At 38.1% G+C, this 15,496-nt stretch overlaps 1 protein-coding gene and 1 long non-coding RNA gene across 4 annotated transcripts; one reads left to right on the forward strand and one right to left on the reverse strand.

Moving 5' to 3' along the window:
- Positions 1 to 690: 690 nt before the first annotated feature.
- LOC147755943 (uncharacterized) lies at positions 691 to 1,601 on the reverse strand. Its single transcript, XR_015327635.1, has 2 exons — positions 1,067 to 1,601; positions 691 to 943 (listed from the first exon to the last, which is right to left on the reverse strand). It is a non-coding gene; the product is annotated as an uncharacterized LOC147755943 (long non-coding RNA).
- Positions 1,601 to 14,770, forward strand: LOC111250243 (fatty acid CoA ligase Acsl3-like). Of its 3 annotated transcripts, none has more exons than XM_086988974.1 (10): positions 1,601 to 2,193; positions 3,811 to 4,030; positions 6,198 to 6,350; positions 7,978 to 8,047; positions 9,653 to 9,901; positions 10,225 to 10,358; positions 10,692 to 11,072; positions 11,354 to 11,761; positions 11,976 to 12,272; positions 13,009 to 14,770. In XM_086988974.1, the coding sequence occupies exons 1-10, from the start codon at positions 2,036 to 2,038 to the stop codon at positions 13,147 to 13,149; spliced, it is 2,211 nt and encodes a 736-aa protein (XP_086845100.1). In that variant the 5' UTR covers positions 1,601 to 2,035; the 3' UTR covers positions 13,150 to 14,770. The 3 variants fall into 3 exon arrangements, with proteins under 3 accessions (XP_086845100.1, XP_086845101.1, XP_022660894.1); XM_086988975.1 differs by having other exon boundaries at positions 14,298 to 14,770; XM_022805159.2 differs by having other exon boundaries at positions 9,686 to 9,901.
- The last annotated feature ends 726 nt before the right edge of the window (positions 14,771 to 15,496 follow it).

The raw sequence follows: 15,496 nt of genomic DNA on the forward strand, positions 1-15,496 counted from the left end.
TCATTGAGGCTGGTAGTCAATATTTCCTTTTTATGCGTACGGTCGAAAGGCAGGACAGTAACGGTTATATTTTCGTAATGAGTTACTATCGGTACACGCTTCTACCTGGTGTATATCATGGTTATCAAAGTACTAAGCCTAGGAAGAACAAATAATAAGGTGTATTTCACGGCAAATCTAGGTGTCTACTTTGTACATCAAGTTGTGCGCCTATAGGCGATCAGCAATAGCTGGATTATCAAAAACAGATATAAAAACCTGTGCTATTTTGCATGCGACAAGTCTGTTCTATATTTGATGCTCAGATATTTATTTTATGTTGCCAGCACATCGTTCACTTTGTTCACGCATTCCTTGCGAAGGATACAAATATATGTTGGCAATTTTTTGTTGTTCTGGGAATTACCTGCTTAATTTATTAAATAAATATTTAAATAATAATAAGAACATATTATAATACCGTACGAGCATTACGTCATTTTCTGTACTAATCGTACACCTACTAAGTGTGTATCTTAATTCTCAATGTATAATATACATATGTTTTCCTACATTTATCGACAGAACAACAGCTAATCTGAGATATTTTCAAAGTACCTATATGGTACAATTTGTAGTACCGCACTATCTATGCTTAAAAATCTAAGCAATCACTAAATATGGCCTTTTCTGCAATAAAAAACAACAATGTAACTTGCGGCAACTTACGTAGGTAAGTTGCGACCAATGATGCTTTTATTTTTCGCTGATACCTTATCAATATCTCATTATGAATATTCTTTATCCTGCAAGTTCCATGATTGAAATAGCAGTCACTTTTTATTCAAGGATATCATTTCTTTCATTACATAACTTGGCCAAAAAGTTACAAACTTAATGAAGTCTTTTTAAGACGAGCGTTCGAAGAGTAGCGTATCCATATTAGCTGTCATGCTGTGCTCACCTGAATGCATATTATAGAGCATAGAATACATGTAATAAATGTTCGTATCGATATGTATGTTGTGGTCTTAGGATATCTAATTAGATTACTTTAGCTGTCGATCTTATTTCTACAATTACTCACATTAAGTTGTTTAAGGTTCACTTTTTTTAGCGGGCCACACGATGTAGTTGTCAGCCGTTGTTGATAAACACACTTAGACTTAACAGCAGCCTGGTGGTGACCACAAGTTGGCGCTGCGTCAATAGAACTTACGACGAATCCTTTTTTAATGTATCGTTGTAGTAGATATGAGATATAAATAAAGGAGAATCAACGATATGAGCGCCAACATAAAATTAAAGCTGTGTATTGCTTTTTTCCTCTAGGTCCGCTACATCGCGACATCAGCTGGTCAATATCGATGCCTTTCAATGTCTTAAGAGTGTAACTCTTATATAGAATGAGAAAATTTAACGTTACGCTCCTTCAATTTCAACGGTGTTCGTTCCTTCATTTGATTTAGACTGGTGTTTCTCCCTCCACCTTCCCGGCCCCCTTCTGCCGATTGCCCTCACAACACACAGGGAGTAAGAAATCGTCGCTTGTCAGTGTCTGTTATTGCGTCCGCTACTCCTTAGCTCTATACTGGCAGAGCGACGTCTAGCGCGCGCCTTTCTTTCCCTTGATTGCAGTGAGAGGTTCGGAACTCGTTTACTACCGCCGCTTGAAGGCGCACTGCCGCCAACAAGTCTTACAAGTTCTATCGGGTTACGCTGTAGAATGATAGGCAACTGACCGCTAACCCTCGTTAACTGAGAAATTTCTATCATAGACGTAAAAGCTGAATTTGAACCGAATCACACGTTCGGCCACTGCGGTCGATAACCAACGTGACGAGCGGCGTTTCCTAGAGAACTGTTAGCAACCAAAAACACTTGCCGCGACTATCCCCACCGGCTTCAGTCAACTTATGAACGTTACAGAACAAATACCATCATCTGCAAGTTGTCCTCAGTGTTCTTGTAAATCCACCCTTCTGTTTTTCACCTGGCTTAAGACGCCTCATCTCAGTTATTCGAGCTCCGAACGGAAATTAACCATTCTATATTTATGTATAGTTTGTTTTTCGTAAAAATGATGACGATACTGGACTCTCTGGCAGCGACGGCAACCGCAGTAGCGTTTGAGAGTCTTTCATTAGTGTTTGACTTGTGCTCGTTACCACTCTACGCAGTTATTTACCAACCCTGGAAGCTCTGGACTTACAAGTACGTTAACTTATCGCTCTCATAGTTCAAACACACTGTTGACAGAGGATCTTGCCAAAAACAATTAGATTTATCAGTCAAAATTCATTGATTTGTTTTACTGATGTGCGAGGTGCTACCCGATTAGCAGCTGGATTTCTGTGTTGTTCATACCTGCATCTGCGCATTTATAAGTCCGTCATGTATGTTGCGTTGTGAGCTGAATTCTCTGCGGATTATCTACTGAGTGCTGTTTCTTTTCGCTTGCGAAATCAGTATTACCATTAGTCTGTGATAGTTTGATTCAACGTTTAGCTTAGAAAATGAAATATAGAGCTTAAATACTTACTGCAACGACATGTAGTATGCTAGAATAAATATTTAAGCCAACATACACCCCGGGATTAACCTAGGTGTATAGGTAAAAGAAGGAATACATAAATGATTAGAACGTTCGATGGGAGCAAATCTAAATTCCATCTACTGCTTAGGTTAACGAAGACAATAATCAGTCCATATGAAAACTAAGCAGCGTTGGTTGAGGTCATATCATTTCAACGATATTCCACTCCAATGTCTACAAAACGTTACAGGGAAAATCTATTTCTAATAGTAATTTATTTCATCGTTTTTGTTGAGTACGAATGTGTAGTATTAGTGCTTGAACACTTTTAGATCCATGCATGCCCGTTCCAATTTTGCTGTAGGGATGTCCGTAATAGTGCATAGCTTTCTTAAGCGGCTTCATCGTTTTACCTAATATAACTTAAAAAATATTTATAGAGAAAAAGGCTAAAACTTACTGTCGGTACTATTGGTAAAAAAATGAACATAAAACGCACTTGTAGTGTGCGACGTTTGCCTTTCATTTTTGGTGGGAACCTTTGAATGACAGCAGATTCTCTAAGGACAATTGAAGGTTTTACCATGAGGAGACTAATGTCCTGAAAGCATTATAGCGCTTGAAGAGAAATATAATTGTGGCTGTACGTCTCAAAATAAAATCTACATTAGACTTATCCAGCTTCATGGTTGGATCATTCTCTATACAGATTCCTCTTCTGCTACAGAATAGGCCAATATTATCAGTTAACTAGAAAAGAAACTACATCCCAAATTATGGTATACCCTTTTGTAAGGGCTACAACATCTCAGATCTATATATTTAGGCATATGTGTGAATGGAGGTATGCAGAAAAAGTTGTGCGATCTACTGAGGGTGCTGATGAAGAAGAGCAACTTTTCAAACTCTTGTAAGTTTGTACGCCATGAAGTGCACAACTTTAGGGATGCTACAGGTTTCGAAAAAATATATTCTAGAACATGGAAATAAACTGTAGGTGCGTCGTCAACTGAGGTAAATACGTTAAATAGGGAAGCATGGTGTACAGGTTCTGTCAAATACTAAGGAAGTTTGAGTAAAATGTTTCAAGTCATCAGAGTAAAACCGCGTTATTTTTTTATTAGGACACTATTTAACGTACTGCCTTACTTCGTCAAGGTTCGCATTTTTAGTGAAGCTCAAGACCGATGAAAACTGGAGCCTAAGCGGTGGAGAGCATAAATCGCAAAAATAAGCAACAATTGTTTATACCTAGTTACCAATAATGTTATATACGCTCCTTCTTTCTATTACAGGCCTATAATGTACAGTAAGCCCCTCGAGGGCGCTCCCGAATGGGGTCCCTTGGTCAAAACTAACTACGAAATAGATCCTGAGCTGTTTAGTGGCTGTACTACGATCGATCAATTGATGAGAAAGGTGTTCGTGCGGTTTCAACACACAAAAGGATTTGGTACTCGACAGCAATTTGGAGAAGAATTTGAAACACAACCTGACGGAAAGGTCTTTAAAAAGGTATTTGTGATGGTTTGGAAATTTAAGTAATTGCTTACATTACAGTTACAGGGCACATATGAACAACAGACCCTATAGGATATTCAGTCATTATTTTCGAGGATCGTACGAGAAGTCTAGTCCGCGCACCGCACACTCGTTAAAAATACAGAGCCAGAATAATCCATACGTTTTTATTTTCTGTGTAGATCTGTATGTAGTATACGGATTCTTTCTAATGGCATTTTTTTTCGATGCCATGTGTTTTTGCATACTGTCTAATCCTGGATTCTCACGCGACTTCTATATGAGTCGATCTGCGGTCATGATTAGTGAATTATTTGTTGGCTTAATCTTCTGTATTACACAGAATGCTTAGGGAACCGTAGTAGTCCATCATTGACCATTTGCACAGATTGTTGATCGCTAGCTACATACGCTAGATCAATCTGTTTATTTCCAAATTTCCAGTTCATTGATATTTCACTTTTGATATTCTGGGAAATTACACTTATGCCAAAAAGCCTTGCGTCATGGACCTAATTTATGAACGTTTTATATCGACGATTAAGCACCTTAGGTTGCTAACATATTTACAGAATGGAGTAACTATACCTGAAAACATTGGAGAGTTTAAACATGTTAAAGCACACCTGAAATATTACACAATACGCTAAGCTTTCAAAGGGACTCTGGGTATATCCATCGTGACTTGTTGCGTCTTTGAGAGTTCGTTGACGAATCAACGTAACCTACTTCAACGCGTTCAGTAGTAATCAGATTCGGCTTGCTACGATCGTGATAACAGCAAGCTGCTGTTGGGGTTCTACATAGTAGTCGGCGTTAGACCCACTATTCCAAAGAAGATGGGTCTTAACTTTCGCGTGCAGCTGCACGTGGCACAGACACGAAACCTGCAGGAATACGGGTATATACAATTATAGATTTAGGTATTTAAATAATAATCAGAAAAGCAAGGTATGCACCACTAGGTATCCTCTTGACGTAGCAACAATTGAGATAACAAGGAAAATTCAAGTGACAACAAACTCAAGCCTAGACAATGCGAATAAAGACACCGTTGAAGACGAGCACCTTCGTAAACATATATGCGTATAGTATTAAGAAGACGTTCCTAGATTCACACATATCGTATTCTATATAATGCACTGTAGAGTTATAATCAACGTATATAAACAAGCTGCTATCAGGTATTTAGGATTTAGCTGTTCAACCGAGTGTACCGATGTTGTTATGGCATATAAAGAAAAAAGAACATAGTGAAAGTATTCGAACACTGCTCAAAATGAACTAGAATATATTTCTTCTATATGCAGTGCAGGTTCTATCTATATCTAAAAAATACAATTACAGTGGGTTATACACGACATGTAGCTTAATAGGTGATGCAATTTTTACCTAATCATCTTAACTTTAAACCTTTTAGACACGTGTATTGTATGTAATTTTACATATTTACTCTTTATATTCATCTATTATATGTAGTATAGGTCAGACTCAAATTGCAGTAAAGACAGGACTGGAGCACGCAAAAAATAGCTATCAGCTGACTTTTGTTTTTAATTTATTTAATGATCGTTTTATTCGCTTATTTATCACTTGCCGATCGTCTAGATATTTGGAAAAGGTATTCCTTAGGCCCGCAATCTATATCTATGTCACTAGCAAAGCGAAACAAATAAATTAAGCTCCAGTGTTCTAGTATTTGATTTGGGGAGCTGACACGGTGGCCTATATACTACCGTTCGTTATCAAAGTTTTAAAATTTTTGGTGAATCCAAGCTGCTCAGGATTAGAAAGGCGAACTTTATTAGGCATCAACTTAGCTAAGTGGACCCTGAACAGAGACGAATGCTCTACTAGGATCTGTGTAAACGTGTTAAACCAATAGGCCAAACATAATTACAATTAGGATACGTTTGTACTTATGTTACAACCTATCTTAAAGAAGTTTTATTTTGTGCTGTATTCTATAATGCTCTATAGTTCGATCAAAGGCTGTACACAAGCTCTGTAGTTTCAATTGATCTTGCGATCCAGGATTTGTTCTTTCTTTTTCGCTGTAATTACATTGTCTGTGAACAAGCTGGCTGCCGGAACAAGAAATAATGTGGACACATAGTGTTACATGCTCTAAATCAGATATTGTAAATTGGCTTTTTGATAGAAAATTCTTGGCGAATATGACTGGATGACATACGGAGAGTTCGAAAAGAAAGTGGAGTTCGTCAGTAGAGCTCTAATGTCTTTGGGAATACGTCCGCGACAGAATATCTGCATCCTGGCTGAAACTCGCGTAGAGTGGATGCTTACTGCACAGGTACGTAGTGACAAAAGAAGCACCAATGCTAGTCTGGATAGGGTATATTGGCGCTAATAGATCGCGTAAAAATAATTGTCAACGAATTTTACATTATAGCTGGCCCTAAATCGCATTGTATATTGTTTCACAATGAACGTAGGAATGTACGAAATTTTAAAACCTTTGTATGGTTTCCTTCGTCATGTTTTCGGCTGCACTTTTAATTTCTTTTAGGAACAGATACTTGGCCTTACAGGCTATCTACGCAGCGTATATATATCTTACACATTGGGTCTGATATAGCGCGACATAATTTATACCGTATATATGAACCTGTTTGACTCAACTATAGGTTTAATTATGTCCAAACTAATTCCGACGCGCCTAAACTTTAAAAGTTCTGGGTTTTCAATAGAACAGAGGCATCACAGTTTCCTAGATTCAACACGTATCTACTAAATATACAGAACCTCTTTTCGATCGGGATGGCTACACGTCGATTCCACTTAGGGCTATTTTTCACGCATATTAGAGCTTTAATTCGGCGTTCATCATTCGGTCGTATTTTCCGTTCACTTTTCTTTGGTTTGATATTTTTATTTGACCATCTTTCGCACCTCCTCGAGACGCTTTTGCCTTTGTGTCCTTCTGTTTCTAAATATTATATAAAATTATCTTTGAACACAAAATTCGTTGGAATTCGAAACGCGAAAAACATCGAAATAATTACACGTGTTCTAAGGGGCTGTATTTATGAGGTTCAAGATTTCTACCATTTCCACATTAACCAAGAAAAATTCGATTATATCGTACTAGTTGTTCAAAAGTAATGGATAATTGCCAGCGAGGCACTCAACACTCTTTATCGCTGGCTCTATCCGATTCATAAGGTAAAGTAGTAACCTCTAACTTCTGTATTTATTAAGCCTTTATGCTACTGCTATTTTATTTCCTAATGACTATTATAAACATTTGCGCAAAAAATAACCATATTCATCATGAAGGGACAATAACAGAGCGGTCTTAATGTTGTGTTTAAGTCTAAATAGTAAACGCTAATGAGGTTACTGATAATGACTTTTCTTCCGCCATAATCACAAGAGGCCTTAAAAATGCCTCAGAGACATCAACGAAACATATATTTCGTACATATTCTTTTTTGTTTTGAGCGCAGTGTAAAACGCGCTATTACTATATGCACTCTGCATCATTGCCACTTGAAAAAGCCTTAAATCGCTATATTCGACATTTAGAAAGGACAAACGATTGTGCATGCACTTGACACCTGATAAGCGGGGGCGAAAATGGGTTTCTGACAGTTTCTTTAATGCAGCATCATGACCGGACTGAATATGTCCCGTCAGTGTGCATTTGTAGATGTGTCTTGTGTCCGATTTGCTTATTCTTTTTTTTTTCTTCCCCTATATCTACTATATATCCTAGCGTAACGCTTTAGTAGCCAAAGAAAATCGAACGGCGATATTCTTTGATGAGTCATTGTGTCACACGCATAGAGTCAGTGAAAGTTCATTTCTGAATGTTAGCACACAGCATTTAAATTCTGGATCAAAAAAGGTACAAGTCTTGATTAGTCGCGTACATAATGACTATCTATTTTTATTAAAATACTCTGTCGAACTTGAAGGCATGCTTCCGAAACAATATACCAGTTGTCACATTATATCCGTCACTCGGAAAGGAAGGCCTCATTCATGGTACGTAAATCCTTTGACCGTTATGTTAGATGTTTCGTTGAACTAACACTGTTTATGATTAATAACTCGGAATCGAACTAAGTCCGTAGCGACTAGAGGGCTGTTCGAGTGGAGCTCGTGAGATTATTGTTTCAAACAATGGTACGTGAGTTCCGGTTTCTTAAAAAAAAAACTGCTAAATACATTAAATTGTCGAAAAAGTTTTGAATGTTTCTAAGCCAAAACGAAGCAAAGATTTTGTATGTTTTATATAAACCGTTATGCGCTAGAACTTTTGTGGTTTCTGGGCGAAAAATTGTGATAAGTGTTTTTTGTAGTCCTCCACTCAGCTCCACTTGGGCAGCTCTGTAGAGACCGAAACAAATGATAGTCTGATAGTGTCTGGCCTAAACGGTGCTTGTACCATTTAGCATACGGCGAATTTACCATTAAAGTTTCCAATATTTGACAAATAGTTAAAGATGTGTGTGCGGGGGCATTACCATGGTCGAAGACGACGCATTTTGTATTCAGCAGTTCAGGTGATCGATTTCTTAAATGGCCTGTTGTAATATTGTTGAATCTATCATTTGGCCAAATGGCAGTACCATTAAACATCTAATATCGCCTTATCTGGTGTCATTTTGGGCTTTTTATCGAGGATTGTGGAATGCGTCTTGTTTTTTATCTGAATATTACAATAATATGTAATCAGTTTTTCAGCTGAACCGCCGTGAAGGGCTCGATCTCATTGTGTTCCTGTAGAGTTTCTTAGATCAGTCAAGTAAGCTCTTCTGTACCGCTTTGTGTGGCACTCAACCGTTGAGATCTTTTCACAGTCAGCTTTCCTCAAATGGATTGAAACTGTTTGGTAATCGTTGTTTAGTTCTTTGGCCGTAGCAGGGCTACTCATGCGTCGGTCTTCGTAATTAGATCATCAGCTGTTTCCTCAACTGATCAATTCGCTATGATATGAACATTTCTAAAACAACGGTAACAGAATTATCTTTGAGCCATTTCGTCCCATAATGCATCCTGACAGTAAATTTATTTCGGCTTGTGCACAGTGAATTGTCGCAGAATTTTTACTCAGCTCCAAAGTGCTCGATAATAGTATGTGAGCATATCTAGTACCGCCAAATCTTAGCTCTTAGGTAGCACCAGCATCGACCGAACGTGACTTATCTCATTCGATACATGTAAATTTAAAGACACCTAACTAAAAAAACAATCGATACCTTTTCGACAGTTAATATGTGATTACTTACCTTTGATTTTTAGATCTTTTTTATGTTTGTACGCTTTTCTGTAGATGGGTTACAAATTGCTTTCTGTGATTTGTTTAAGCTCGACGCCGCAAGTAGGTGTATCGATGGTGATCAAGCCACAAAGGTTCGAATTCTTTACAATGACCACAAAGAAGATAAAGAATTTACCTTTAGTTTTCACTTTATTTGATTGTCCGATACAAATTTTATGAAACAAAACATATATAAATAGGAATTATTTACGATTGTGGCTTTTGAAGGTTAGTTGATTTTCCTCATTGCAATTTACATACAGTACTCTTGAAAAATTGAATGAGAAATTATGGAAGTTAAACGAACGTCTCTTCTGCTTTTCTAGGCCAGCAAAAGCATGTTATTTATATGGTTGCAGGTCTTAACGAGGCGGAAGTGACGCATCTGATCACTTCACAAGATCTCTTACCAAAGATCATCTCGGTACTGCTTCAAGTCCCATCGTTGACAACAATAGTATATATGGAAAGTGCTTACGATAAAGCTCCGCCTCCAACTGCCCCAAAGGAGATTCGCCTTATACCGTTTTCACAAATGGAGCAAATAGGAGCGACCGCCGATCCCGAACTCAAAGGCAAGCTGCAATAATCGTCGACTCAGTTTACACAAATGTATAAAGTGATTTAAACACAATCATCGGTCGAATTATCATCTACAGATTGAAACGTCGAACTTGGATATCACAAAACACTTAAATCTGGACAAAAATAATGCAACGTAAAATCAAACATTAAATAACAGTATTGTCCTCTTATAAATGGAAAGTTTGTTTCATCTATCAAAATATTATTACACAGAGATAGAAAAGGGCACAGGTATGTCGCCGAATGAGATGAAAAAAAAAGCGCTACTATATGAAGTACTTCTAAAAAACGACTAAGGATTTGCCCTTTGCAGGCGAAAAGCCAACTGCTGACGACCATGCTATCATCATGTACACCTCCGGTTCAACAGGAATTCCCAAAGCTGTGATTATCACGCACGGAAATGTCGTGAGCGTTGCCAAAGGCTTCCAAATAGCCCTAGTACCCGTACGTATTAAGCGAAATCTTGTAAACTTACAATTCCCGCTAAAATTATAAAATGAATATTCCAGAAATCGGCCCGTCCACCTTTCATTCTTCAAGCACCTACTTACAACAACCGAACAGGCGATATAATTATCAATTCTTCTAATACATGACTGCGCCACGCTAAAGGCTCTCAGGCATTATTTCTCCAAAAGTTTAACGAAAACTTAAAAATTATCAGGTGTCTATTACTCTGATAAAGTAATTTATTCATTTCACTAGACCTTGATAACTGCGCATATAAAGTTTCAATGTAAAGTTCAATAAGCGCATTCAACTATGATTTTTTTGCAGTTGGTCCCGAACGATACATACATTGCATATCTGCCGCTGGCGCATATTTTTGAAATCTCTGTCGAATTGACCTGCATTGCAAAGGGAATGAAAATTGGATATTCATCGCCATTAACAATTACCGACAAGTCAACGGCCATGCCACTTGGGGGAAAAGGGGACGCAACGTTGCTTCGGCCTCATCTTATGTGCGCTGTTCCATTAGTTTTGGATCGCATCCGTAAAAATGTGTTGGAAAACGCTTCCCGGAAGGGAGCGCTCTTTAGAAGATTTCTCGAGTTCGCAATCAGCTACAAACTTCGTTGGACGAAATGGGGCTTCAATACGCCCTTACTAAACAGAGTAGTCTTCAGCAAGACTCGCGCTGTTATTGGGGGCAGGGTAAGCCTTTCAAGAACACGAAGATTTCTTGGAAACTATTTTCCACCTCTTATTGTTGTCGTGATTTTTATGCTTTTTGATCTCTCACCTTCGTCTAAGTTTATTGCCGTTTATCAGAACTTTCTGTTCACCAGAACATTTCTGCAAGACATTTTGTTAGCTTTAACAGATTAAGTTTTCACCGAAAAAACAGGCATCGTCCAGATTGAGCTAAACCAATCTCCATTAGGTTTCTCTCGTAGGCGTCATCTATAAATCTCTTTAAAACTGGCTCATTATAGATGAAGGTCATATGCGCTGGCTCTGCACCACTCTCCGCTGACACTCACGCATTCATCAAAGTCTGTATTGACTGTCCCATAATACAAGGCTATGGATTGACGGAATCTACGGCTGGCGCCACTCTCATGGAACTGTCAGACAGAAGTGTTGGCCGGGTCGGGCCTCCGATTTATGGCGGATACATCAAACTCATTGACTGGCCACAAGCACATTATCACGTAACCGACAAACCTTATCCACGAGGAGAAATTCTCGTGGCTGGAAATACCGTCGCTGTCGGTTACTACAAGAACGATGCCTTAACCCGGGAGGTGTTCGTTGAAGAAAATGGATTACGTTGGCTGTATACGGGCGACGTCGGCGAAGTACATCCCGATGGCACAATCAAAATTATTGATAGGAAAAAGGTATTTAACCTTTTACTAACTGTCTTTGCGTATTCGCTTGACGATACTTGTGCGTCTCAGCGACTTGTTTCGATTCAAGTCTTTTCGTCACTAGATCCGTGTCAGCAGTTGGACGTGTTTAGAACTGCTGGAAATGTCAGTCAGCAGCTCCAAAGTTAATGGTATTGAAGTATTCAGGATCAGTAAATAAGAAATGCTCTGTCCACTCTTGCAGGATCTGGTAAAGCTACAATTCGGCGAATATGTGTCACTTGGAAAAGTCGAAGCAGAACTGAAGACCTGTGCGTTGGTCGAGAATATTTGCGTGTACGGGAGCTCTTTCCACACATACCTAGTAGCTTTGGTGTTACCAAACGAATTGGCCCTTTCGCAAATCGCAGATCAACTCGGAAAAACGAGTCGTCTCGTTGCAGAACTTTGTAACGATTCTGACATCGTTCAGGCGGCCACAGAACTAGTCATTGCACATGCCAAGAAATGTCACCTGCAAAAGGTGGAGACGCCTATCAAGGTATTTACATTGAGCAAGCATACTTCTTTGCTATATATTCAAGTGGAACTTGGGTGGCTTTTTGGGATAGATTTTTTTTCTGCGTCTGAGAACCAGGTTCTCTGTGTGCCTGTGTGTAATAAGGCATAATAAGGCTATATAATAATAATCAGGATTAATACAAACGGTGTTTTCGAAATAATAGAAATGAAACCAGTATCCAAGTGCCCATATATTTTCAACTGTTCGGCTAGGTTGCATTCAAATTTCTAAGATATACATTATCGGCACAGGGATCGGTACCATTCGATGGGAACGGCGCGGATTTCGCTAATGCAACCTCTATCAATAGATCGACCTTTTATTCAAACACATTTACTTAAGCCAATCCAGTATTCATATTTTTTGTACAGATTTTGCGTTATAATTTAAAAAATAATCTTTGTCTCAAGTATCACTTTTGTTGTGCGCATAGCCTGACGATGATGAGCGCTATGTGCATATCTTAGCGCTTTTTTAACAATATGTTTAATACATTGTATTTGAAATGAAAAACCAAATATTAGACCCTATTTTGCAAAAGTATTCGCTTAATTTCACTGTATCGGACATATATTTGAAAAATACTTTGAACGTATCGTTCGTTGAAGAGTGTCCTCCCAAGATCACTGTCGTAGTTAATAATCAGGTTAAAATCGGATTAGTTGTCACTGGACGCCGGTTTTATTCCCGTAGTAATACGTAACACCTTTTCCAGCTGAAACTATGCGCGGAACAATGGCTGCCTGATACCGGCCTCGTCACGGCTGCTCTCAAAATTCGTCGGAAAAATATTGCCGATTTTTACCAACGTGACATTGATATGATGTATGCTAATAATGGGAAGAAGTCAGCGTAATATCTGTGGGGATAATGAACCATGTTTGGTCTGTGTTGATTATTTTTGTCCAAGTCTGTGCTAGTTCCTACCGCACAATCTCTTCTAATGTCAGAGTTCTGGCTTGACCAAAGTATCATAGAGCTTCGTCGATTCGCGAAGTCTTGTTTTTTGAGAAGATATATTTAACGGTTAAGTCGGTCATATTTAACAAATCTTCCACAAAACTAGTAATTACTGATGGCGTATGTTTCTTTTACTACGATGTTGCATAGACACTACATAGAATAGTAATGATTTTAATAATTGTTCTTCTTTAGAATAAATAGGTTTGGATTTATTAAAATTAGTCGAAATAAAGATACTTTTAGAATAAATTTGCTAATGGTTTAAATAAATATAAATAGGTTTATTTAGAACCATTGCAGAACCGCAATTAGAGAATCATTCCATCCACTAATCCAATAGAAGTTAATTTTTTATGCTAAGGAAAGACGTAAATGATTTAAAATCGTACAGCACTCGGTTTGGAAGTTGTTCTTTTGAATTGAGCCCTACAACGTTAACACAGTTCGCTGAGCTATCAAACGACAACTGACTCTTAAATGCTTACACTAATGCAGTGCCGCTCCGAATCTGAGTAAAACCGAGAAACAAATCGGATGTGCTTTAGTTTTTTTTTTTTGCTTAAGTTGTACTTGATCTAATAACGTATGTCGCGCGTTATTTGCCAACAACTATTTCATTGTCTAGTCGATTATTTAAGTTTCCTTTTATTTAAAAGTTACGTCAAATGGCGGACAACTCTACCCGCCGTCCAGTCGCTTTCTTGTTTAGTTTCCTAGACACAGGCGTGACCGCAAAATATTATGTGGTCAAAATAAATGTTATTTTACTCTGAATAACTTGGAGCGGCATTTAGTCGAAAATCGGGTAACGATTACGCAATATGCAAATACAATAAGTGATTTATTAAATCTAAATATGAGGATAATTCTCATAAACTGATCTTATGATACAAAAGGCAAGTCTCCATACATGATATATGTTATATTAATTTATATAGATATCATTGTTAAGCTTATTTGGAATTATTATTGTGCACTACATGTACACTGCAATTGACATTCCAGCCACTGATCTGATCGACATTTACTTTGAATCTACAGGTGAAAAAAAAAGCTCCAATAAGAGAATCAACTGATCGTAAGAGGAAAGACAACGTAAAATAATATAAATAGTACCAAGAATAGCGCATAGCTATGATGTAACAGCACAGATAATTTTGCTGAACGTTTCCTGGTAGGGAATAGGGGAACTCGGTACACGGTACCAGGGAAACGTTTCCCTGGCACCGTGTACCGATATTCTTTCAATGACCATAAAAAAGAATTCATCGTTTAGCGAAACAATGCGATCGATTAATCAAGAAACACCTCAATAAAAATAATGTACCATTGTAACAGTGACAACTTTTGTTGTTATGTTTATCGGCTAGAGCAACCCCAGTTAATACTTGCCTTCCGTACGTTTGGTTATAAAAAAAACCAATCTATAAAATATCGGCTGAATCACTTATATTCACACGTTGACATGTTTCCTTCAATAAATAAACATGTAAATGCATACATTGCGGCTTTAACGCGGAGTAATCATTATGTTAGCTATCTGAGTACTAACATAGGCTACTACGGAAACTTTACCCTTAGAGCAGTCCCTGACAATGTGCTGCACGAAGCCTCAACGTAGCGGACCTTGTTCCGTAAGCATTGACTGGAATAGATGCTAAATTCTTATTTTATTTAGGCCATTCTAAATATATACGTATCCTATTGAAGGTAGATAATTAGGTAAATGAGGATTGCTTGGGGCAACTCTAGAACAGACCCTGATAACGGCTGAAAAGCCACCCTTGATTTTGTCAGCTTGTCTGCAGGCCAGAAATGGACAATGAAGTATACACTACGAGCGAACTTTTAGAACATCATTAAGTTGAAATTTAACTTGGACTATTATTCAATGAATATGAAACGGTACCCGGCCTGTGAAATTGTTCTATGGATATTAGTGACAGCCTCTGTCTTGAATTAGCAATCATGCGAGGGTAATAGCTGAGGTTTGATAGTTCCTTAAATAGTATAAACGTTAACAATAAGCTACCGAGCAAGATTTTACCAAGCTCATTGGCTACACTATGTTTCAGCTCCAAAAAAAACACCTTTGGATGCTAATTCTGCCAATGTCTATGACCTAAATAGTCTCTGTGAGATAAACAGTAAAAGCTCACAGATATTCAATCATACGCCCGTCATATTATTTAGGCTCGCCAAGGCTAAATACCTACAGGTACTCATTCGAGTACTGTTCA

Source organism: Varroa destructor, unplaced genomic scaffold, assembly GCF_002443255.2.
Source record: "Varroa destructor unplaced genomic scaffold, Vdes_3.0 BEIS01000004.1, whole genome shotgun sequence".
Taxonomy (NCBI): domain Eukaryota; kingdom Metazoa; phylum Arthropoda; class Arachnida; order Mesostigmata; family Varroidae; genus Varroa; species Varroa destructor.

Bases quoted from the DNA above. Each gene is read 5' to 3' on its own strand.
- LOC111250243 (XM_086988974.1), top strand. From the start codon at position 2,036: ATGTATAGTTTGTTTTTCGTAAAAATGATGACGATACTGGACTCTCTG. The intron at 4,031-6,197 runs GTATTTGTGATG...GCTTTTTGATAG, and splicing joins ACGGAAAGGTCTTTAAAAAG to AAAATTCTTGGCGAATATGA. The intron at 10,359-10,691 runs GTACGTATTAAG...ATTTTTTTGCAG, and splicing joins TCCAAATAGCCCTAGTACCC to TTGGTCCCGAACGATACATA.